This window comes from Tyto alba, unplaced genomic scaffold (assembly GCF_018691265.1).
Source record: "Tyto alba isolate M040663 unplaced genomic scaffold, T.alba_DEE_v4.0 Super-Scaffold_23, whole genome shotgun sequence".
Lineage (NCBI taxonomy): Eukaryota > Metazoa > Chordata > Aves > Strigiformes > Tytonidae > Tyto > Tyto alba.
The window spans coordinates 12,121,538-12,146,811 of NW_024881297.1; the positions used below are offsets into that span (position 1 = coordinate 12,121,538).

The following is a 25,274-nucleotide window of genomic DNA, read 5'->3' on the forward strand; positions in this document are numbered from 1 at the left end:
ATATTACACTGCTCCAAACCGCTGGGTACTCTAATATAAAACTGGATTTGTATATGTTACAGATGTGAGGCAAAAGATACTGGGCAACAATCTTTTCATTTTCACAGCAGGTTAGATTGAGAGGCTGGGGTAGTTACCAGCTATTGACATTAATACTTACACAGATATTTGCATTTAAGCTTAAACTTTTGTGCTGACTGGATAATTTTGAAACAGCAAATGTTTTCAGAATCAGTCTCGTACTTTCTTTTGACACTTACAGATGATATAAACTCTGCACTCATCTAAGTGTAGACAGTGGAAGAAAAGCCAAATACAAATGAGTAATTCTGGTAGTGGATAATATGTCCTAAACTTATCAACTGTCTTTTCCCTAATGAAAGGGATGTTACTTTTTGCTACACTGTAGAGACTGATTCACTTTTATTACTTGTGCAGATCGTTAAGGAATGAGAAAAATGAGAGCAGTCTTCTTAAAAACACTATGGGAATACAACGGAAGATTGGTGAGGAGGACTGTAAACATGCTCAAGTGACTTGCAGCTGGTGTGTCGAAAAAACACATGTATCATACTAATTGTTGTTTAGCTTTTTGTGCTTCGTGGGTAGAATGTCTGTGTTTAGATAACATATGCCTGTGAGAGACTCAGAGGCACCTTGTCAAGCATCCTTGAGATTCCTGCCCTGCTGTGGGAAAGATCAAAGCACAGTGCAAAACTACGCCTGTGAAAATCCCTGATATATACAGGTGAAAGCAGCGGGTTCGAAACCTTTTCTTTCTTCTCTTCCTAGCCAGCAAGGACCGAGCTCTGTGGTGCCTGCGTCCCGGCGTGTGCACCTCTGCCCGGGTGCTGTGGTGGAGATCCCCTGGGTCGTGAGGTAATGAGAATAAATTTACTCTTTGCATTTAACCTGTGGGTTTGCAGTTGTTCCTGTGTCCTGCCTGTGTCAACTCATGGAAATGTGTATATACTGCAGTCAAATTCTTGCTAGATTTGTGGCCTGGCAAGATAGGGGAACAGTCTGCAAGCACTTCCACAGGGACAACAGGAACAGAAAAAGAGTCTGAGTCAGGGCTCTGTAGTAAGAAATTTTCAAATTAAGATACAGCACTTTACTAAAATACTATAGTGACAATACTTTTATGGTCTTGATACATTATTTTAATTTGTTTTTTCTGTTGTAGAGAAAGTCTGGGGTAAAATTGAAGTAGTATTGATAATATCCTTGCAATGATATTTAAAATTTAATACTTTCAGTTCTTAAGGTAGCCAGGATGCACTTCCAGTGGGACTGGCTGTGCTTGGGTGTCCTGATGATTAGCTCAGTGGCTGCAGAAACTGAAAATGAAGAAACTCTGGATGCAGATGTTGAAGTGGAAGATTTTGAAAAGCAGTCTCAAGAAGCTGATGTGGACAGAGATGAATCTTCCTTAGGGGTAAGCTTACAGGAGTCTTTAGTTAAAGCTTATTTAATTCTAAGATATGTAGTCATAACTAGTAGAGAAATTTGTGAACAAATGTATTTCAGAAAAGAGTAAGTTAACATGCAGTTGACTACTGAATGGGTGTCAAACCCACCAGTCTGAGTATTTCAGTTGCTGTATGTGAGACATAAAACAAGCTTAATGAATGCTTCCACTATGCCAAAGTGTAAAATCAGATCTCCTGCCTGTGTTAGATAGTCATTAAGAAGTTTTTGCTCATCTGTGCTTCAACTGAGATACAGAACCTTTTGCTGTAAGTCCTAACATGCCATTTCTAGAGAAGAAAGCATCTTGGTCTTGCTGAGATTTTGACTTTAGACTTTAGACTGATTTCATTAGTCACAGCTGCCTTTTAACACCATCTTTATTTACAGAAAATCTTTCTGCATTTGTTGTGCTGCATTTCATAATAGATGTAGACAATAAATTATTTTTTCAACTTTTTACTCTGTAGCCCGACTGTAATGTGCCAGGTAGATAGGCAAACAGAAGAATGGCAAACATGTACAGAGAGAAATAGGGAGGAAGCAGAGAATCAGTATGTATTCTGGGTTTTTGTTATACATAAGATGTATAACAATACTTAAGTTATGAGCTTTGAACACAGGAAGCGATTTTTAAAATTCACAGATGTGAAACTGTTCACTGTTAAAGGGATACGCCCAAACTGTAGAAATGGCAGGGGGAGAGCAGGGAATGGTGTTTTATGTTGCAAGATGTTTCTAATGAACAAAATCTGGTGGTCTGTCTGGGTGGACTACTTCTGGAGATATGATAGTGTGTATTCCAAATGAAAAATTGTAATTTATGTTTGGGTGTGTATCTGTACATGTCTTCTAGGTTGTGTATCAGACTCCAAAGCCGACGGGGGAAGTGTATTTTACAGAAACCTTTGATGGAGTATTGGCTGGGTAAGTTTGTCTTAAAATTATAAATTTTTACTTGCAGCTGTTTAACGTCTAGTGGCAGGACTTATTTTGTATTTATTTTTATGCTAGTATCTTTATAAAAATTAATTTTTACAGGAGTTAGAATTGGGAAGGCTGGTAATGTTTGCTCCAAATGCATCATAATGTTAAGTTGGACAGTTAACATTTCAGGTGTGTTGCTATTTTTGTGTTTTAAGGAAGCTTTTAATAAATTCTGGGTTAACAAATATTAAGAAAAATAGTATAATCTAAAGAACTAGCTAGCTGCAAGCTGAAGCGCATAGTCATTACACTGCAGTAGCAAATTCTTCCTCTTTACATGCACTTAGGTGTGTGTGAGAAGGCAGCGCGTTCAGCACTATAGATAAAACCTCTGTTGGGGAAGAGGTTTTTTTAGCAGATATTTTATTAATTTCTTGTATTGCTTCCAGTACTCAGTAAGAATTAGATGTTTGTGAAACTAGTGAAGTCTTCCTAGGTAGTTTGGTCTTATTGCATTGAAATATTAGAAAATTCTTCAGGTTTATCTCAACAATTCTTAGGCCATAAAATTTTGTCTTGTCTGTATCTTAGAAGTTTTCTTCCAGCAGTATGGCAATGTAAGGCATAACTGTTACTGGGTGACTTGTGTTGCTCAGTGAAAAGCTGTGCATTGTGAGCTATAGTCAGTTACCACCAATGCACTGTCAATAAGAGTGAATATAATGTATTACTTTCTATTTCTGGAATAGACTTCTAGTTGGAAAACAACTTGGCTTTCAGTCTTCTTTCTAGCTCAGATGTAAAGGGTGTACAATATCAAGGAAAAAGAAATGCCTATCATGTAAACATGTCTGTATGATCACTGACTTTTCTTTTTTGAATCAAACCAGGTTAGCATACAGTCGCAGGCTCAAGTTAAGTAAGTGTGCATCCAGGCAGAGTGTGTGAATGCAGAAGAAATCTCTTTAGTAAGAGCTGGTGTGATGAATTTTTAAGAGTACTTTCTTACTATGAGAAAAGCTTTTAAAATGTCAGAGTGTCTGGTTTTTAATGACAAATCAGGTCTTTGTTATTGTTGGGTTTTTTTTTTCCTGTACACTTTGATGCAGTGGAACAAAAGAGCTATCTTCTAATTTGTGAAGAATCATGAAATAAGGTGTTTTCATATGTTACTAAAATTGATGGAACAAAAACTCTGTCCTGTGAAGAGCCAGGTGGAAGAAGATGCAATAGGATATATTTGCTATGGTAGAAGTTAAAGCTGCGTATTTTTTTACATCCTGTGAGAAGACTGAGATCCAACTACTGTAGGAGTGAGGTTATACCATCATAAGATGTGTGTCTGTTGAGGATGCATTATTTAAACTGTAAACAAAATAACGTGGTAGCAGGCACCAGTAACTTCTGTAAGAGTGAATCTTACTCTCTTTTTCCAATTGTTTCTAAACTGTTCTCTTCTGTAGAGTTACAGGGAACTTCAGGCCACTGGACGTTAGTCTGTCATTGCTCGCATTTTGTTCTTTCATATTTTCTTTTGTTGCATATTTAGACCAAATGTAGAAGGAAAATAAGTTACTGAGTTCCTGTCTTCAGTGTATCACTTGTCTTAATGATATGTCACTTCTGAATGTTAAGAAGTGCAATACAAAAGCAGTACCAATGATGACAGGAAAAATGATTAAATAGAAGTGAAAATGTTTGTTAAAAAAAACAACGAACCAACAAAAAACCAAACAACTGAAAAACTTGACTACCAAATGCAAAAACTTAACTAGGATAGTTGAATGGTATAATTCATCCCAATTTTTAGCTTCATGAGATCTATTCAAAGATTAGTTTGTCTTCCTACTAAATCTAATATTCAGAGCTTTAGCTACAATACTTGGAATTTTTTTGGTCTAGCTGTACATAATTTACATAAGAGTAACAAGTATGGAACTAAGATGTATGAGAAAGTAAGCAGCATGTTGCCTTCCCTAAAACCGGGGAAAAGAGTACGTATAAATTGACTGTGTAAATCACTAGGGTAGAGTAGCTTTTTTGAGAATGGGTCTTGAAAATCTGCATGACTTGTACAGATGTTTTAGTTTGCCATTTACACTGTGAAGCTTTTCCAGCATCTCTGTTAACAGTGAATAAATCTGACTGAAATTCAATCAGAAAAGATAAAGTATTCATCCCTGAAACTCTCCATGCAGAGGATAGTTCAGAATGAATGAAGATAGTTCTTTACAGAATTAATCATGAGAATGTAGTGCTTTAGTTGATGCAATGAAGAGTTCAGTGGCACTGTTGGCTTAAGATATTCCTGTGCATGGCTCAGGATAGAACCACTGTATGACCAGATGAGGGTGGACTGCCCTTTTTTCTATTTTTTTTTTTTTTTCCAAATGAACACTTTGTGTGTAGGGTATGTGCATATCTTTTTGGTAAAATCAACTGGATAAAATGAGTTTTCCTTGTTCATAATATCAAGGAGATCAGGAGTGAGCTTACTTTGTTGGGATTCCCTATTTGCAACATGTTTGGAATCTGTTCAGTGCATAATTGCATTTGTCATTTGGACACTTGTCCCTCTTCCTTTTGTCCTCTGCTATGCATGTGTACAGTCAGTTGGTGTTAAGGATTCCTAGGGTGTTTTGTTTTTTTCTTTGCCATATTGAAAGTTTTACACTCAAACCTTGCTATTTTATGTGTATATCTGTTATTATATGATTGTGTAATATTCTAACATTTTGCCAAACTCAGCTTGTATATAAACCTGAAGTTTATTCAGAATATTCAAATTACTTTCAAATTATAATTGTATAATCATTTATGTTCTTAGAAAGTATTTTGAAATGCTATATTAGACTAACCTATTTTAATTTTTCTGTTCATGTTCTTTGAACTACACAAAGTTCCGTGATGCTGACTGTCAAAATCATTATCACATGTTCACAGCCTAGATGCGAGAGCTTGTTTTCCTGGGCTTGATAAGTAATACAGCTTTGCATAGGTGGTTCAATGACTAGCACAGTTTTTTGTTTTAGGTGGGTGTTGTCTAAGACCAAGAAAGAAGACATGGATGATAACATTGCTAAATATGATGGTATGTGGTTTTAATGTTTACTTCCACTGTATAGTTTATGATGTTCTTACTCTTTGAGAAGTAACTACCCCTTACACTGAGCTTAGCTTCGAAAACCTAGATTACTTAGGTCAAAAGTGTTAGCTTATATAATGACTGTTATCTTGAAACTGAAATGTGAAATGTCGCCCGTTGGGTTACTTAGCATGCGGATAATTTTTTTTTTGTGATCCCAACAATCTATTGCAATGACACTAGAATACTTTCTGACATTTGACTATTCAGTTTTGATTGTTTATGAATAGTGCTTCTTGAGAACTACGTTCTCTGAAATTGTGTCAGAGAGATTGACCACTTCAATATCAGTTGTTAAATGAATTTCTAAAGCAGCATGTTCCATGTTGCTGCATCTGTCCAACTGATTCATGGGTTGGTCTCCCAGTCTAGCTTCTGAAACAAAAAAGTGAATCTGAATGATGTTTTTCTATAAAATACTTTTTCAGATTGTCTGTGCTTGGATGTAGGGTTCTCCAGTGGTTCTTGTACAGTTTATTCTTACAGTAGTCAAAAAACAATTTGGAAAGTAATAATGAAAAAGTTGTTTTGATGGTTCTTATCATTGGGGTTTGCACTTGACTTACAAATTCCTAGGCAAGAATTGCCTACTTGAATATAATTTTAAACTGTTTGACAAATGTGTGATCTGTGGCAGTAATTTTGCAACCTGAATTTTTCATTCAAGAGAAAGTGGAGGAGAAAAAAAGTTTCTGCTGCAAAAGGAAAGTATTTTCTACTACTCTGTCAAATGAAATCAATGAATGTTAATATAAAGTGGTAAGCAAGCATAACTTGTATGACATTAGTGTGCAAAACAGTACAGAACAAATGTTTTTAGGTTTAACAGTTACCAGAAACACCTGGTAAAAATAAAGAAGTTGCAAAGGAGATATCCATACAGATGAGATGCTTATCAGAACTGACGTCTCTGACTACTTGGCCTCATATTAGATAGAAATTGTCTCTCATATCTTAAGTCATATTTGCTTAAAGTCACCCAAAAAATTCAACATTAACAAAGTCTGTGGTGAACAGACTTTTTTGAACTACTTTCCAATCTGGGGGTTTTGGGTTGGGTTTTTTGTTTGTTTGTGTTTTTTTTGTTTTGTTGTTGTTTTTGTTTTGTTCTTTTGTTTGCTTGGTTTGGTTTGCTGTTTTGCCTGGCATTATTGCTTGGTGTTAGTTTCCAGGAAGGAACACTATTGAAGAGGAGGGAATTTTCCTCCTTCCTGTTTAGCAGTGTCATTTTTAAAATACTGCAAGGTAGCCTTATCTTAATTGGCTAGGACTAATACCTTTTTGGTGAAATAGGAGAGTGGGCTTTTCTGTGTAGAGCTGTGCATACCCAAGGTGTAGGCACCTTTTTTAATTATCTGCCAATGTCTTAAGGCTGATGAAATAGATTTTTACAATAAAACTCATTAAATATGAACAAGAGCTTTGAAGCAGTCTCTACATTAGTGATGCAAGCATTAGTCTTAAATAAAATGACATATCTAAAACGTATTGACTCTTTCATACAATATCGCAACTAAACAGAAATCCAGTGGATATTCACACACACTACAGGTTTCTGCAATAAACTTAACTAAATTTGGTGATGTAAGACCATTTTATGTTAAATGTGTATGGTTTTCTATTCAATTTAATTGTTTTATGGTGGATTATGGTAAGGATGTGTTTCTTTGCTACTTTGGAGTCTGTGGCTGTGTTCTTTTTTTAGTTGGAAAATTCTGTTTTACACAAAAACTGAGGTTTTGATAATTTTATTTTTTGGCTATAACAGTTCTGAGACTGGGATTTTTACTGTTGCAGAAAGAGCTACTTGGGGAAAGAAAAAAGAAAAAGCTTGTCACTTCTCTTTACAACTGCTTGCACTCATTTTCCCTAAGCTTTCTTTCCTCATTCCTGTCTGAGCCAGAGCATTGGGTTAGAGGGATCTTTGACATGTCACAGTTTTTGTTTTATCATCTAACTGTGGAGCTGGAATTCTAGTGATTTCTAATTCTTGAAGAGTGCTTGTTAAAAAATTCTGTCACTGATTTGATAGAAAGATGTAAGCAGCAAATCTGTGTACCGTGAATTATTTTTTTTTTGTATTTGAGTGCTGTAGAGAATTAGTTTGAGGAAGTGTAAACTGGACTTGGTAATGTTTTATATCTATGGTAGAATTACTGGTAATGAATTGGGTGATTATTATTTAAATTCTTTGACATCAGATTTAAAGATTTCTTCCCTACTTTGGCAACTAGTCTTTACTTACTGTTACTCTTTGCTTTCAATAAGTCTATGATTCCGTCAGCCTACATTTTTTTCAAAGACTTGCGTGTGTGTGTTTCAGGAAGATGGGAAGTAGAAGAGCTGAAAGAAAACACAGTGCCTGGAGACAGAGGATTAGTGTTAAAATCAGTGGCAAAGCATCATGCAATATCAGCTATGCTAACAGAAGCATTTATTTTTGATAATAAACCTTTGATTGTTCAGTAAGTAATCCCTCAGATTTTTTACTTAATATTTATTATTATTGAAATCTTTAAGTCAAGAAACTAATGTGAATTGCTGTAGAAATACTGACTTTATATAACATTTATCTATCATACTCAGAGCTATCAGAACTGTAAGTATCAATGATCTAATAGTCAAGTAAGATTGTAGTACAGGTGTTAATAAGTGGTATTTAAACTCTTTTGAAATATTTTTGGACAGAAATCTAATATTATACAAGATTGCAAAAAAACCTATTAATTTTCAGTCCTTCTCTAAAAGATCTAAATCATATGTAGTTTGTGCACAGTGTTTTTCCACTTACAGAATTCTTCTCTGTAGCTCTGTAAAAGCAGCTTGAATCTTGGACACACTATAGCAATATTAGTGATGATGAGCACCATGGCAAGATGACTTTTTTTCTGATGGTCGGACTTGCTTTGTTGTATTTACAGACATATCCAGATAACTCCTCTGGTTAAATTCAGTGCATCATACGGGCAAGTTGCAAAGGTGGCACAAACTGTGTAGAACATTTGCCCATCTCTGCTTTGCTTTGACCCTTGCTTGTTGGTTGATACCACCTTGAAACTTTTCTTACTGATGATACCAACTGTAGCAATTGCTACTGCGGTGTTTTTGACTGACATCACTGCTGTGTTAGTTTGTGTGGCAATTAAAACCTTTTGGTCATGTAGGAGTGTTTTCACAGTAGTGACTAATACACAGACTTAATGTATTCATCATTAGAAGTTGATTTGTCTGATACTTGGAATGTTTTTTTTAACTTGCTCTTTGCCCAGGTATGAAGTGAATTTTCAAGAAGGCATTGACTGTGGTGGTGCATATATTAAACTTCTCTCCAGTAGTGATGACTTGAATCTGGTATGTCCTCTTATTTAACATTTGCTATCCATTATTCATTTGAGGAATGCATAGTTGTTCTTGTGAAATGTCAATAAGAAATTAATTCATAATGCATCCAAAATTCTTTAAAGTTTCCTAAATGTTTAAGCAGAAGATTGGACAAAATATTATTATACATATAATTGATTATATATACACAAAGCCTTTGGAATTGTGGATTTTTTTACTGGTAGAATATTTGATAATGGTATTCCTGTTACAGTTTCCATTTATTTTAATAAAACTTACAGGTAGTCTAAAACTTAAAGCAAGCTATTAAGATCTATATTCACATAAATATCAGTGTGAATTTCAGAAGGTTAGAATAAAGAGTTTGCTGTGATTAACGTATTTCTCTTAGTTCTGCACAAGTGATGTCTTATAACCAGGACATAGGACTTTTGTATCTGTTTAGTCTGACTTGCTGCAATAATAGAAGCCACAGAATGTCAACTCGTAAGTTGTGAAACAATTTTTTTACTGCATGGCACACAACATGGCATCCTAGAATAAGCCATGTCTTGGATTTAGAAACTGAAAGAGATGGAGACTCTCTGTTCCCAGGAAAAGGTCTGAATGATCAGGTGTGAAAAATAAGTAAGTGCCTTAGTATGTTGGACCATTTTGTAGGTTGTTTCTCAGTGTATTGAAGAGAATTTGCCTGCCTTTTCCAAACTTGTATGTAAATCTCTTTATCACTACGCCAGTGCAATCAGGTATTCCTGGCTTAAAATGTTGCCTGTTCTGGCACATGTGACCTGGTTGTTTCTGCTTTTAATATTTCTGCATCTACACTGGGGTTTAGATACAGGCTGTCTAGTGTGTGATGGAGAATATTTTAGCAACTTTTTTACATTCAGAGCTTGTGGTAATTTGTGGCACAGGAGCTTGTGCAATGCAAATGTTTTGTTGACAGAGGGATGGCTGATATATACAACCACTGCTGCAGTTGCTTTGGTGGGAACTGTTGCTTTTGGTACACAGCAGCAGTTACAGAGTAGGATTGTGCATTTGGACAGATTTGGAATGACCCGGTGTGGATTCAGAATGTTACATGATGAACTAGAAGGAACTTTGGTTGACTCAGCAGTACAAACATGAAGGGATAAGGGTGCTTCCAGTCCTGAAGCAGGTTGCTGTGGCCATTTAAAAGCTGACTACCCTAACTGCTACAGGTTTGTGGCTAATTGGTGGTGTTGAGCCAACATTCAGTAGTATAGTGACAAAAGTTTGCAAGGCAATCACAGTTAACAAACTGTATAGGCTAAAGGAGTTGTTGGGTTTGAGATGCATCAGGCTATACCATTTGTTCACCAAGATTTGGTAAGGTAAAAAGGCAAGCTTGTAGAAAAAACAACAGGGAATAATCTGGAAAAATCATGTAATAGGAGTGTGGGCAGCATTCATCATTTCTTCTCTGGGTAAGATTTTTTCATCTGTGCTTTTGTTCCTGAAACGTCTGTGCCTACTGCTGCTGCATTGACCCATGAGTCCATAACCTTGACTTTCAAGTACTGAGGAGAGCATCAGTGAAGTATGTATGTGCAAAATGGATCGGAGGTTGCTCAGGACAGGCTCAAGACATTGCTTGACCTGACCTGCAAACCATCAGTCAGGAGGAGCCACTTAACAGTGGTCTCTTCATGAAATATAATGGATGGTATGTACTTCCGCAAGGGTCTAGGAGGTGGCGACATGCATAAGAAGTTGCTTGTAAGCATTTCTAAGATGTATTAGTAAAAGCTTTTATGCAACTTCCTAGTGCTTTTCCTTTTTCCTAAAATCTGTGCTAAAATTATTATTTATTTAAAATATTTATTAAAATATTAAAATTATTATTTAAAATAATATATGTGCTAAAATTTCCTAAAATTATATGTGTTTTATGCTCAAATAACTTGAGTAGTAAAAGGTTAAGTATTAAAAATACAGATTAGGAAAACAAGTAGAGGCATGATATCTTTCCTAATGGAAAGATGTGTAAATGATAGTAAAACTGAAAAATTTTGCATTTTAAAAGAAGGTGTGAGACCAAGATACCCAGCTCAATTACACATGAAGCTGTAATTCTCCAGCTTATGTTGTATTACTGGAAGGTAAACCAGAAGACAGTAAATGCAAAATTTGCCTGTTTTTGGCCTGGCTCACAATTCATCCTGTACTGTTTTTGAAATTTCACTGGCTATGTGAAGTAACTTAAGAGTCAATATTCTCTCTTTTTTTCTTTTTTTTTTTAACTTTAAAATTAGACATGTCTCAATGCGTATATATGCTTATTGCTATTAGAATATTGTTAGTTCTTATCAGTGGCATTTTCCTAAGACTGTTGAATGTTGTAAAAGGGACTGGACTTAAAATACATGCACTTCTCTAGTGCATAAAGTGAAAATGTTTTACTTTGCATTAAAAAAAAATTAAAAAAACAGGCTAATTTCAAACAATACATTTATGTCAGAATATATCTTTCAAGAAGAAAACTTCCAGAAATCAAGTGGTTGTCTTCCTTCAAACAGTTGGTTAAGAATATAAGGCAACATGTTACTGCATATTCCAAATACAAAAATCATATAAATAGTTTATAAATACTACATATCTAAACAGCTTAATTCAACATACTGTGAAGAAGAATAACTAGATCTGGTATCTTCAGGGTTGTTTATTACTGTTATTATTGTTATTTATTGTGGAACAAGAAGATTGGTAAAATTCTGGATAATAATATCCTGAGTTTTATCTTTATTGAAAAATAGAATTGTTATGAAGAACAGTAACTAGTTCCCTTCCATCTTTTAGTGTAATGTTTTTAGAAGCATACAGATATTTGGGTGTTTTGATTTATGGCAGGCATTTCTACTTAACAGAAGGGTAAGGTCTGAATAAATGCATTCATCTTCCTTGAAGAGGCTTAAGCGATCTCTATGGTTAGTCTGTTCCCTGAGAACAGAAAGCACCCAGTGACTTAAGAGGACTGCTCAATTCATTTCATGGTTTACCCTACCAATTTTCAGTTACCTTTTTCTAAAAGGTAACTATGCTCTATGCCACAGCATCAAGGAAAAGAAGTACCCAAAATGACTTCATAAAACATACTGTATAATACATGCTCAGCTTTCTTGCTTCTACAGGAATACTTTTTTGACAAAACACCTTATACTATTATGTTTGGACCAGATAAATGTGGAGAAGATTACAAACTACACTTTATCTTCAGACATAAGAATCCTAAAAGTGGAGAATATGATGAAAAACATGCAAAACGTCCTGACGTAGACCTAAAAAAATTCTATTTGGACAAGAAGACGCATCTATATACTCTTGGTATTGTTTAATTCTTATAAGTTTAAATTGGAAAGGAGAGATTAAAAATGTGTTTCTGTCCACTGAAGCTTTGTATTTGGGTCTGCTTCTTTGTTTGTAATAGTCTCTTCATTCTGAGGGGTGGTTGCTTAACGATTTGGGCTTAAATGACTTAATGAGTGGATTTAACTGCAGGACATAGAAGTGGCTTTCAAATGCTGCCATTTAATGTTCACTTGCAGGAAAAAACAATTCAGCCCTGGCCAGCCTTTAGTGTGAAGAATTGATTAATACTTTCAGTACTTATTATGTTAAAAATATTTTTGTTAAGAAATATTAAAAACACACAACTGTCCAATATTCTAGGAAGGTGTCAGAGTTCCCAGAAATGCAGTTAAATCTGCAGCGTGCCACATGCCACTCTCTTCCACATGTTAAGAGTTCTCACCAATGCCTGCATCTGCAGCAGTGTGCACGAACAGATATGTTACCACAGTCTCTGAAGGTGAATGAATATGAGCTGGTTCTAATTCATGTGACATCTCTTTCTGTACCAATGAACAGAATAGCAGAGGTGGAAGTTTAATTTCTTGGTTCTTTTCTCCCTCTTTTTCTAATTTCTGAGGAAGAACAAACATATAAGAATGGGCTAATATGTGGCATACTGCAAATCCAGCAAAATTGACTATACTTTTGAACTTTCATCAAATAATAAATGGAAGGCATGTTCCACTGCTGTGCCATGGGGAAACTTACTGTTTTTTAAAATGGATTATTGTAGTGTGCCATAGCAAACTTTCACTTTTAAATAATATGAATAAGTGAAACAAAACACTATTCTTGTGGTAAAGGAATGCATGTGTTCTGTATATGGGCTGTTTATTAGAAATTATGGTAGAAGATACTTAAATTCAGTTTACATTTATTCTGTTACTCCATAGAGCTGTGTGATTCCAGTGCGTTACGTGACTGATAACAGAAGTTCAAAAATCAGTTCTTTGTATTGTATCCTAAGTGAAATGGGAGCTTAATTTTTGCATTTATGGATATTTTAATGCTGTTGAAAACTTTTAGGCTGCAAGAGCTTCATTAGATATTATCAAACAATCATAAGACTGTTACTCTGGTTTTCATCACCCATCTTTCTAAAGCTGTCATAAAAGTGAAATAGTATTTACTTGAATAATCTTTGTTGTGTTGAACGGACATTTGAATATATTTGTTAAGCACTTATAAATGTGCTCAGTGATTATTAGAAATGGATCTGGATACAAGGTCTGTTACCGAGTCTGACACTGTTCTGTTCTATGACCCTGGCTTCTCAGTTACTCTTACTAAACAACATTTGAAGATAATTTTCCGTATTTGCAGTCTGGCACTTGAGGGAAATGGCTGTCACAGATTTGAATCTGAGAGAAAATACTGCTTTAATGATTCTTCAGCTGTGTTACTGATGCAGTTCTTGTGTTTCCACACTATCAGGTGTGAAATTTTAATTTGGAAGTCAGAGATGCCTTTTGGGGCAGAGGTTTGTCTTTCGTTGTCAGTGTTTTTAAATAAATAAATGTGGTAGGTTTTTGAAAAATCTCTTAGAATGTGCTTGAATGTGTTTCAGCAGTTCAATTTGCTGGAGGCTTCATTTTGGGGGGCCTGATGCTGGTCATCCCTGCAGTAGCACCTTCGATGTTTTGTGTCCAGATCCAGTACCTGAGTGGGGAGTCTGTCTCCTGCTCTGCTAGTGAAGAACCTGTTTGCTGCTATTTGTCTAAGTCTGTACTTATTATATAGGTATTGGTTAAAGATATTTGTAAAATGAATGCTTCCCTTATTTCTTTAATACAAATTTCTTCAATTTAGTACTAAAACCAGATGATACATTTGAAATGTTAATCGACCAAACAGTTGTCAGTAAAGGAAGTCTTCTTGAGGATATGGTTCCTCCAGTAAACCCTCCCAAAGAAATAGAGGATCCCAGTGATAAGAAGCCTGATGACTGGGACGAGAGACCAAAAATACCTGATCCAAATGCTGTCAAACCAGATGACTGGTAAGGAGAATGCTTTTATCTGTACAATACCTTTTACTTGTAGTTTATTCATTTGAAGGATTTGACTGGTTTTATTTTGTTTTTTTTGCTAATGACGATTGGGATATGTTTCACTACTAAAAGCACTAAAGTTTGAAAATATATTTGAGGTAGGTACAAGGATCTGGAGACAAGGATATGGTAAGAGGAGAGAAATAAAAATTGTGCTTTTTGCTGATTTTCTACCCTCCATGGTTGCAATTAGTAGTATTACTGTACCTTAAAGATTAGGAAGAGGGATTTTTTTTCACCATATAATCTGAATTTATATTCAGTGATTTCTACTTCCTTCTCTGTGAACTACTATTCATTCAGCAACTCAGGAAGAGGAGGGAAAAATTTAATGGGAAGACCTGACTGACACCTGCCAATTCATGGCAGCAGTTTCTGGGCTAGGTAGTATTTTGCGACAATGTAAACATAATTCAGATATTTATAAGCAGATAATTGGATGTCTGATTCTCATGATCAGTGTTTCTAATTCTGTTGTGCTTTTGAAAATTATCCCTTTCATACCAGTTACAGTCCTCTGAACAGAACATTGGCTGAAAGTCAGGCTGTTGTATTTTCTAACCTAAGTCTGTAATTGAAGGGATGAAGATGAACCTTCCAAAATAGAAGATCCTGATGCTGTTAAGCCTGAGGGATGGCTTGATGATGAACCACAGTATGTTCCAGACCCTAATGCAAAAAAACCAAAGGACTGGTAAGAACTTGATTCAGTAAGTGCAGGTTTTTAACATGTCTTATAGATATGCCTACCTATTCTCTATGACAAGTTATGAGTTGTGGATCAGAAGTCATTCCAAATCTCATTGTCTTTTGAGGTAGTAAGTTGTAATGTGTAGGGTATAGCAAAGTATTTGTTGTTTGGGGGGGATGCTTTTAAGAAAAACATGAGCATGTCCATTGCCTTTTGTTTTCTGAAGCTATATGAACGAAAACAGAATATGAAGAATCCCTTTGAAAGAATTTGCTACAGTGTTGAACCATGAAACAGTTTAAGTTGATAACATGAAATTATCATCTCATAGTGGCAAAGGGATGCTTAAGCATCTTATGAAAAAGTGTTTCAAGCTGTCTGCAGATGCAGGAATATAATTGCATTCAGTCAGGCCATGGTAGTTATGAATATGTGACCTGTAAAGAAAAAAAAAAAAAAAAAAGGTGTTTATACTGTTGGGTAAAGTTCTGTGAGGTGGTCAAAATTCTGAGGTTGTTACAGTAAAATGTGTGTGGAATCTAACTTCAGACTGACTACTAGTGTTCAGAGCAGTCCAATCTCAAATCAGTTTGTAATTTTTTTTTCTGTAGGGATGAAGAAATGGATGGGGAGTGGGAAGCCCCTCAGATCCCTAATCCAAAGTGTGAGACTGCACCTGGGTGTGGACACTGGTTGCGCCCCATGAAGAATAACCCAAACTATAAAGGAAAATGGAAAGCACCTATGATAGATAATCCTAACTATCAGGTAATAGCAATATTGTAGGTTGTTGTTAAAAGGTACAGAGTTGAACAGAGCAAGCAAGTCCAAGTAGTACATTTGTCTAGGATTTTTTACAGTATATTTATATTTTAGAATGAGTCTAAACACCTTCGCTAAACATTTTGAGCTTTTTTGTATTTAATTTGCCTTTTTTTTCTTTAAGTATAGTGGAAAATAGAAATGCTTCCTGTATTAAAACATTTTATCTGTTAAAAGTTGCTTTTGCAATGATTTGCACTGGTACCGCTTTATTAAAAATGCTCCATAGAACTGTATTCTGAATTATGTTATTTAATGAAATATTTCTCTTTTGCTGGGGTTTTAAGTGTAGGTCTTTTAAATTAACCCTTTTTTTATTAAAAAAGAAATGAGACCTTTCAGTAAACAGATTACCTTACCAGTTTAATTTTAGTAGAAGCATCCGTTTTGGATAATTAAATTCCCCTCCTCCCCTGCAAATGTAAGAGCTAATCGGCTGGATATCAAAAAGAGTTACTTTGTATTAATTATGTCTGGGGAGTACTTGAATCTGATTTCTTTGATCTTAAGATCCTGAGCACGTTTTTTTAAAAAAAAAAAATGGCTCTAACTTGAGCTGGTAGCATAAAGCTGAATTTTCCTTCCCTAAAATTTTCCCTAACACTTCTGGTTACTGTAGCTGTCAGTTTTATATGTACTGGAAGGGACCGTGTGAATCACAGGAGGTAGTTCCCCTGCAGCCTTAGGCTACCAGACAACAGATGCTTACCTCAGAAGATTCCATCACTGGCCAGAAAATACTGACCCTGCCCTTTGAAAAATATACATGCTATTTTGATGAACAAAAGCCAGAATTATATATTGCACAAGGAGAGACTAGAGGAAGAAGTAATATCAGTGTCTAATTTTCCAGCAGTATTAGGAAATATATTTCCTAGACAAGCTCTAGGAAGTTTACAAAGGCTGTGCTTGGAATCACTAGGACCAGGAAGAACAGATACTTTGTATGGTCAGTTATAACTGTAACCCTATAGGCACAAAAACAAAATAAAATATTAAGAGGTCTGCCCCAAGCCAGAAAATTGAGACCCAGCTGCCAAAATCCTATAGACTATTTTTAATTCTGTCTTTATGTAGGTTGCACTCTTCTGCTTATCTTTTTAAAGAATGCATTTAAAATCGTCAGGAAGTTCTAATTATTTTTAATTTTGTTTCACAGCTTGTTTTTACAGCGGTTACATTTTTTTTTTTTTTTTTTTTTTTCCTTAAAAGGGAATCTGGAGCCCTCAGAAAATACCTAACCCAGACTATTTTGAAGATCATCACCCATTCAAGATGACCAGTGTCAGTGCTATTGGTTTAGAACTCTGGTCTATGACATCTGAAATCTACTTTGATAACTTCATTATATGTTCAGAAAAAGAAGTAGCAGATCGTTGGGCAGCAGATGGCTGGGGCGTGAAGAAATTAGTAGCAAGTGCTAATGAGGTATAAACTTTACTCTGTGTTCTTGATAGCCAAAGGTAGTGAGGAAGATGTGCTGTTGGAAGAAAGTTGTCAGTTAATACTGCCAGAATATTCATTTGTCTGCAATTAATAATCTTGTTGATTAACTATGATAGGGTTTTTTTTCTAGTAGTTTTGCCTTTTATCTTTCCCAGATCAATACTGTCGTGAAATTAAAAGGGTACAACATTTTACTTCAACACCTAGCAAGAAGTTGGCTTTGTTATGGTTAATGAGTCTCTGCTGTTCATGGTGATACTAGAAATTCATTACCCACTCAGACTTTTTTTTTTTAATTTTTCTTTTCACCTGTGGCTAATTCCATTATATAACTTCTTTAAATGTTTTCCCTCCTGTGAGGAATGGATAAATAGTAATGTGTTTCTTCTGTTTAATAATTTTAGGCCTTTGTCTGCTTATATGTATATTACGCAGTTCTGAAAATAGCGCATGTATGTTTATGGAGCTGCATCTGTTCTTCTGTTTCTATGTGTGCATCCACATTTTCTTTGTAGACTGCGCTTGGCCAGCTGTCAGAGGTTTTTTTCTAGGTCTCTTTCCTATGCTGTAGGATGAACTTGCCCTGACATACGGGATGGTGAGCCCCTCTAGTGGCTGCCTTTACTGACTACTCTTTCAAACGGTCCTATTTTTTCTTGGAGTGGCAAGAGCAGGCCTGCAGTTGTGGGAAAGTTGTCATGGCGAAGGTAGCCAATTCCTGACAGCTGCAATTTGTCACAGGATGAGCAGGTAGCAACAGCGTATCTGTCCTTGCAATCAGGAAAACCAACTCCTTCCACAACCTTGCTCTTTTCTGAAATGTTTGGGTTTATGTCTGGACTTGTATCTATACCTGTACACAAAATAGCAAAAAATAGTCCCTTGACTACTCCCCTCACTCCACTGTGCCTCTCAAACTTCCTACCTTACTTTCTGATGGACCCTTTCCAGAGTCCTTACTGGACCAGGCACTTGCCTGCCTGCCTCTACTGCATAAGTCAGAACTGGGCTGGGAGGACAATTTAATCCCTGAATAATTGGCTGTCAAAGGAGAAAATGCGGTAGTACACATGGAGCAAGACATCACTCTTCACGGGGCTGGCTGCTGCTCTGAGGTTCTTGATGCTTTGGGAGCTGTTGGCCAAGTTAGCACAGCATGGGGGGAAAAAATAAGAGTAGCTGGACTGGGTGTAAAGTGTGAGGTTGCCAAATGTTGCTTTACAAAACTGAGTAGTGGCCAGTCTAGTATGTTCGGAGTACCAGGTTTGTTCTTTCTCACTTAGCACCTGCTATTTGTTTGTAAAGTTGTTGCTTTACTAGTATTGAAATCTAGTATTGTTTTAATCATTAAAAAGCAAAGGTAAAGAAAGGTTTTCTTTGGGTAACATAAGAGTTAAACATATATGCAGTACAATTTATAAAATTACTGAAGTGTCGAGAGGGATGTACATGCAAAATCTTTTATTTTTTAATTGTTTTTAATATAGCCTGGTATGTTTAGTCAACTGATGACTGCTGCAGAAGACCACCCATGGCTCTGGGCTCTTTACATCTTGACTTTAGCTCTCCCTGTTGGTCTAGGTGTGTTGTTCTGCTGGCCAGCAAAGGTTAGAGAAATTTACTGTGTTTTTATTTGGTTTGATTCTTAATACTCAGTTTGAAAACTGAGCTTCTGTGCAACAATAAGCACTTTTAATGTGCCATTGTTATTTCTTAGCTTACAGTGGCTGTTGTGTTTAATTCTTCATTTTAGTTTAAATGTAAATTGCTTTTTAATTTGTTGTAGAGAACAGATGAAGATACTGACTTCCGAAAAACTGAGATATCTAAGCCAATTACAAAGGAAGAACTAAAACACGAGAGAGAGGAGTTAGAAGATGATGAAATAGAATTAGAAGAAAAAGTTGAAGATACTGCAGAAGATGGTAAGATGAGCAAGCCAGCTTGCAGTTTGATTAAATTCAAAGACATGATTAGGACTAGTTCATGGAGTGCATTGCCAATAACTGCAACCAGTTATCTTAGAATATGCAAAACCTGCCTTGCTCTGAGTCTTCTTCTCTTTGACAATGTCCAGCAAGTGGCATTCCATAGCTAATAGTTCTTTGACAAATACAAGCAGAAAGTAAGGCTCTTCTCAGTAATTTTTCACTTTTGAGAAATTAACGTGCTTCCAACAGTCTTTTTATGTTTGTAGACAGTGACACCTATTTTCTCTATTCTAAATACTTCATATATTGAGCACATTCGAATGGTTCAGGTATATGTACCTGGAGTGGTTAAAGTCACATTATTGTCTTTAAAATGTGTCTGGAATAGCTTTAAGTCTTTAACATAAGTCTTTCTGATTACTCCTCTGTGGGACAGTTGTACCTTGGACTATTCTGTTGGTCACTGATTCTAGCAACTCTTGCTAAAGCTTGAAAATACAGTAAACTTGAAATACTGAAGTCTGCTGTTTCCTTTGTGTTGCTTTCTAACAATGCATTGCACGCCTGCAGAGGCCTGTCCTGCTGCACCAAGGGAGAAGTTTGGTAGGTTGAGCTATACTTTGGCATCCAAGGATAAAAATCATCTTGTGTTACTGTATCAGAGATTACTGGTACTATTCAGCCATGGCTTTGATGCTCTTTAGCATTTCCTGGAGTCTGTAGTAATGAATAAAAAGCAAATCACCTAACATATAGTGCATTGTATTGACTTTTATGAGAAAGTCTTTAGCCTCAGACCTTTGCAGGATTCTGCCTTTTACTTCACTATTCCTTGATAAGAACAAAGTGACAAGTGACTGGCATGGAAAGTTAGAAACCTAGCAAACATTCAAGGGTGGTGTTTGTTTGGTTGTTTTTTTTCCCTAGTACTGATATCACTTTGTACTACTGACTGAAAATTTGTGGGTTTTGTCTGTCTCTGCACTATGTTCCATAAGCATTGATGGCTTCTGTCTATATGACTTCAAAATTTACTTAGCATCAGGTGTTTCCATGACAACACTTAAAGAATTGAGTACCTTGTCGGCACAATCCTTGCCACACCAAACTTCATCTGCTGGACTGCTCAGGAGCCTTACCTAGGCATTTAATTATTATAGTTATGCTACATGTATTTTTTTCCATTAGCATAAGTTGTAGGCATAGTATTTCAGCACTGTATCTTCCTACATTTTCTTTTTGGTCTTACTCTACTTCTACCTGCTCTTTGCTTCTGAAATACAGAATCTGGTTTACCCAGTGTTGATGCAGAGCATAGGTACCTTTTGAACCTAATGTGCTACTGTTGCAAGGTTATCGGAGATACCTGAATTCCACTAGTCTTCTGTTAAGCCAGGCAGTTTAATTTACTTAACTACAACACATCACTTAATATGTTAAAGTATGTGTTTGAATGTTAGAAACAAGGTCCAGGCAGTGTTGGAACACTGCTCAGCTCCCACAGCTTTTTTGAAGAATTCCACTTGGAAAAGCCGTTCATGATATCAGAGAAGTAGGTTCCATTTTAGACCCTTTGTTTTGGTTACTCAACTGAACACAGAGCAAAACTAACGTAGTTAGCTTTTGTATGATTACTCCGAGGTTTTCAAGTAAATTCTAGGCTTCAGAGGGAAGGATTACTTTATCATATGACTTCCTAGTTTCTCTTTGTTGAAGAAGAACTGTTTAGCATCTCTTAGATTCCAGCCAATTTTTACATTTGCAAGTTGAAATCTTCCCCTTTTTTCTATCACTCTTTTGCCTCTTTGTATCTGAAAGCCTTAGAGAATTTGTCTTCTGCCTCTTCCTGCTGATTCTTTTTGCTACAGAGAGAAAAGAAATGGAGGAGACAAACAGAGAGCTTATAAAGGACACAAAGAAGATGGGAAGGGAGACTTCTCCTTCAGGTACTGGGGAAAGAAAAGTAACTTGGGCTGGGACTTGAAAATGGTCTCTGCTTTCTGTATTTTTTTCCCCTCTGTTTCCTTGTTGATGGTAGAACTTCAAGCTGGTGGATGCCAGCTTTTCGTCAGATACAGATGTGAGTTTCCTCTGAGTTTTCTCAGTATGGTATCTATAGTCATGAATATTTTCTGTTAGTCGCTTTGGATCCTAATAATTTTTACAATTACTTTATAGTCATCATCTGCTTTTTTGTTTTCTGGAGTTGAAAGTAATGATGTCTGAGCTATGAAATACTGAAGGATTTGAAATTCACATTTTATCAAGGGGCCATTAAAAAAAGACCCAAAAAAAAAAAAAAAAAAAGAAAAGAAGAAGCATGGCACAATAGCAAATTTCAGAAACACTTGTAGATTTCTTTGGCTCTGGTGAGAATTAGTTGCTGGCAGAGTGCTTCTTGAAGGGCACTGTCCGTGAAATTTACTGTTTTATCTTGTTCTATGTTAATCTTTGTGGCATTGCTAAAGGATGTGTTCTTGACACTAAAAAGTGGCATTTCAGAGGCACAGTCTGAACCTTACTTGTCAACTTAAACATTCACTTATATGAAATACCATTAAATTAATATTAGACTAAATTAAAATTAATAATTTTAAATACTGTAGTTGTCCAGTTCTGACTTTTACTACTTCTGATGTCTGAAGTGTTTTGGTTTGTTTTGTTTTTTTCCTGTCTCTTGAACTTAGTACTTATGGGAGGTTCTGGATTTGCGTAATTGAAAATTGCTAATCTCTTCATTAGAATGTGAGCAAAGGCTCTGAGTTTTTACTAAGCCCTTCTGTTAAGGGCTTATTTTTAGAACAGAAGTCTTTGTTTACATCTATCTTAAACCATGATCTTAATTTTTTGGTCATATTTCTCCTTTAGATAACAATAATAGAGACATTATTGTAGACATGTATCAGGTATATTTACAGATCAGAAAACTAATTTTAGTGTTTCACAAATTGTGATGACCAGTTTCGCTCAATTTGTAGCCATTTTGTAGCCATACTATAGACTAAGTTTTTTGGTTATCCTACAGAAGTCTCAAGTATTTTAATAAATTCGGGTTTCCTAGATTTTAATTAAGAATCGTGAGAGTCACATCTTGTGACTACCATCTGAATTTATATGGTTACTTTTATTTCAGTTTTACTGAGCTGAATCAGAATTGAGGGGTAGGGGTGGGTGTTGGTGAGTGCTTATGAGATGTAGGCATGGCCTGACAAGGATAGAATTGAGCACTGCTTCATTACTGTTTTTAACTGAGCCACTGGCAGACTGTTAAGATGTAGAATGCCATCTTATATGCCATCTTATATCTTTTCTATCAGATTTAGATATGATTTTGTGTTTAATCTCTATAGAAAGTATTGCAGAGGGTACTCAATTTTTAGAAATTCCTACTTCAAGACCTCAGTTTGAAGTAAAAGAAGAGACTTCCCAAACTCCAGTAATTTTTCTTTGAATCATGCTGTGGTTGCTGAGGTTTAGTTCTTATAATGAGCTTAGATACCTAAATTGCAGGCATGGGAGTGACAGCTTATAAGTACTGAAGCCTAAAGTGGAAATCAAAACAGTTGGGTGCCTGACCTTCACAAAGTATGCAGAATATATAGTGAGTTGGTTACTCTAGAAGGGCAACCTATGTGCTGACCAGAGAGCAGCCCAGAATTCACAATATTTGGTGTGTGCCCTTCTCTTTAGTGCAGTGACATGGCCTTGGTAAGAAAGTAGAAACTCCTGTGTTGCTTAGCCTGTAGTTTGTCCAGGAACATCTGGAGAGTAAAACAGTATGTGGGGGGGTTTGTTTGTTTTTTGGGGGGGGATTTTGGGTTGGTTGATTGGTTTGTTTTTTTGCTTTTTCCTTTTGTTTTTTTTCTTCTCCAGACCCTGTCAGTTCAAAGGTGTAACTGACACCAGGTATCATAGAAAGCTTACTGCTTTTTATAAATAGTTTTATCCTACTAGTGCAAGCTGGACATACTTCAAGAGAGCTGAGGGGAGTGCAATACTTTCCTGACTAGTTTCTGCATTGCAGTAATGCATAAGAAGGGGATAAGCCCAAAGCTGCTTTTTCCTTGACTAAAACAGTGTGCCAAAAGAATTCCCTGTTGAAAAGGGGAGTTCCCTTATGATGTAGACATCCCTCATGGCAGTATTGTACTTCACTATCTAAATCAGACTTTAGTCAGATTTGAGATGCCCGAGTTGTCCAGTTTTGGACTCTGGTCTCAAAACTGTCTAGTACAATACTTGGATTCAAGGAATTCCCTAAAGGAAAACAACTTAAGGTTGTCACTTTAGTCACTCACAAGTCTGAAGAGAGTATGTGTTATCGTGAGAAGAGGCTAGGCTGAAGTTGTTAAAGTTGGTTATTAAATCTGACTGATCAATTTCTATAAACTCGTGAGAATTCTATTCTCTGTATCACAGAGATGTTTTTATGGGTTATTGTAAACAAGCAGTTCATTCTGAGACTGAATTTGGCTTATTTTCCTTACTGGTGTGTTTGAATATAGTGCATTTTTAATATAGTTCTGTTTAGAAAGTGAAATTAATTTCTTCTGCAGAAGACGAGGGTGAAGGTGGTGGTGATGATGATGATGAAGCAACAACAAATGAAGTTGCAGTTGGAAATCAAGAAGGTGTTAAATCAAATAAAGCTGGTTCAGAAGATGAGGTAAGATTGTTTTTTCCCCTATTTTCTCCTTACCCTTGTCCAACATCACACTTTTACCTAAACCCAGTTACCTGCAAGAGTTTTTCTTCTGTTAAGCCATAAAACAAATAATGTGTTTTTATTTGACACCTCAAATGCTCTGTATAGGTTTGTGAAACATGTCTCTTCCTGTGTAATGTTGACTAGGAGATGATATTTATTGTAAAATACATGTAAAAAGTATAGAAGTGATTGTTACAGGTCTTTAAACATGAAAGGCTTTCACAGGAGTGTAGTTTTTAACAGGTTATTAAATGAATTGCAAGTCTTGAAAATTTGGATGCTGCAGTAGATGTCAGTCTCTTTTTATTGTGCTACTTAATTGATGGAATGTGTGCTTCTAACTGAATAGCCTTTCAGTGAGACCTAGAAAAACTTCAAGCTTTCAGTTATCTTTTTTTTTTTAATTCTAAAATAAGGTTTTAAGCAGAATTACTATACTGGTTTTGAATTCAGCACGTGCAGTTTCATTTTCCTTGTGCAGATTAATCCAGTCACCACATAACCTATAAAATGTTTTTCAAAAAATAACATTGTAGAATGGAATTTGCGTGTGCTTTTCTTGCTCGTCAACTACTCATTATCCTTTCATTTAGAAACTCTGGTATGTCTGAAATGCTTTAGATCCACCCACAGTATTTCTGTTGGTTGTCTTCGGCTTGTCACTCCCTAAATGCATCCTTTCCCAAATGAGGAGAGTTTAATGTAATGTTAACTTATTTTCATATGGAACTCCTCTAGGAAACTCTACCTTGTATGAGGTTGCATTGTTTCAGCACTGAAATTCTTCGTTAATTACCCCCTATTCAGTATTTCTTTTTGTTCCTGTAAGAAGCTGGGGTTTTTGCCTTGTACATTGACCTAGGAATACAGTATCTGATGAACCCCATCAAGCTGCATGTGACTTAAAGTAATAAAAAGATCTGATTGCGTGTATGCCATTGCACAGTGTCATAGTGAGGTTATGGCTTGCTCTTCTCTGGCTATTTTCAGGGTGTACAAGTTTCTGTTACAAGCTAGCTAGTGACCTACTTGGGAGATGCCATGTATACCATGTCCTCGCTCCAGTTGTGCCACATTCTGTGAGCTGTTCCTTCTGAATTAGGTGATGCATGAAAGTAAGGAAGCAGTGCATTGTATGAGAATGGAGTTCGTGTTGGAAAGGCTTTTCATGCGCCTCCGTAAGCTGGTCGCTTTTAAACTGAGAACACCACATCTGATTTAAGAATAGTTTGTTCTATTTGTAGCTCTCCAAAGGCAGCAGTTAGAATGTTTTAAGTCCTTCTTGCTTACGAAGTGGAAATTTAAAATTGGCATAAGATGCGCTTTGAGGAAGTTGCTAAATTCATCAAAAAGTCACTGCTTTTAAA

The 25,274-nt window shown here is 36.0% G+C and overlaps 1 protein-coding gene across 2 annotated transcripts in view; it reads left to right on the forward strand.

Moving 5' to 3' along the window:
* The window catches only part of CLGN (calmegin), a 31,406-nt gene that overhangs the window by 3,038 nt on the left and 3,094 nt on the right, over positions 1-25,274 (forward strand). Inside the window, exons 2-16 of one of the 2 annotated variants that reach the window (XM_042796814.1) lie at positions 797-879; positions 1,260-1,438; positions 2,327-2,397; positions 5,430-5,488; positions 7,866-8,007; positions 8,812-8,893; positions 12,040-12,232; positions 14,069-14,258; positions 14,890-15,003; positions 15,612-15,768; positions 17,035-17,250; positions 18,756-18,875; positions 19,055-19,193; positions 21,068-21,145; positions 23,756-23,865. In XM_042796814.1, coding sequence (XP_042652748.1) covers positions 1,277-1,438; positions 2,327-2,397; positions 5,430-5,488; positions 7,866-8,007; positions 8,812-8,893; positions 12,040-12,232; positions 14,069-14,258; positions 14,890-15,003; positions 15,612-15,768; positions 17,035-17,250; positions 18,756-18,875; positions 19,055-19,193; positions 21,068-21,145; positions 23,756-23,865 — 1,833 coding nt within the window. In that variant the 5' untranslated portion in view covers positions 797-879; positions 1,260-1,276. The remainder of the gene's footprint in view (positions 1-796; positions 880-1,259; positions 1,439-2,326; positions 2,398-5,429; positions 5,489-7,865; positions 8,008-8,811; positions 8,894-12,039; positions 12,233-14,068; positions 14,259-14,889; positions 15,004-15,611; positions 15,769-17,034; positions 17,251-18,755; positions 18,876-19,054; positions 19,194-21,067; positions 21,146-23,755; positions 23,866-25,274) is intronic. The other variant, XM_042796815.1, reaches the window with a different exon arrangement.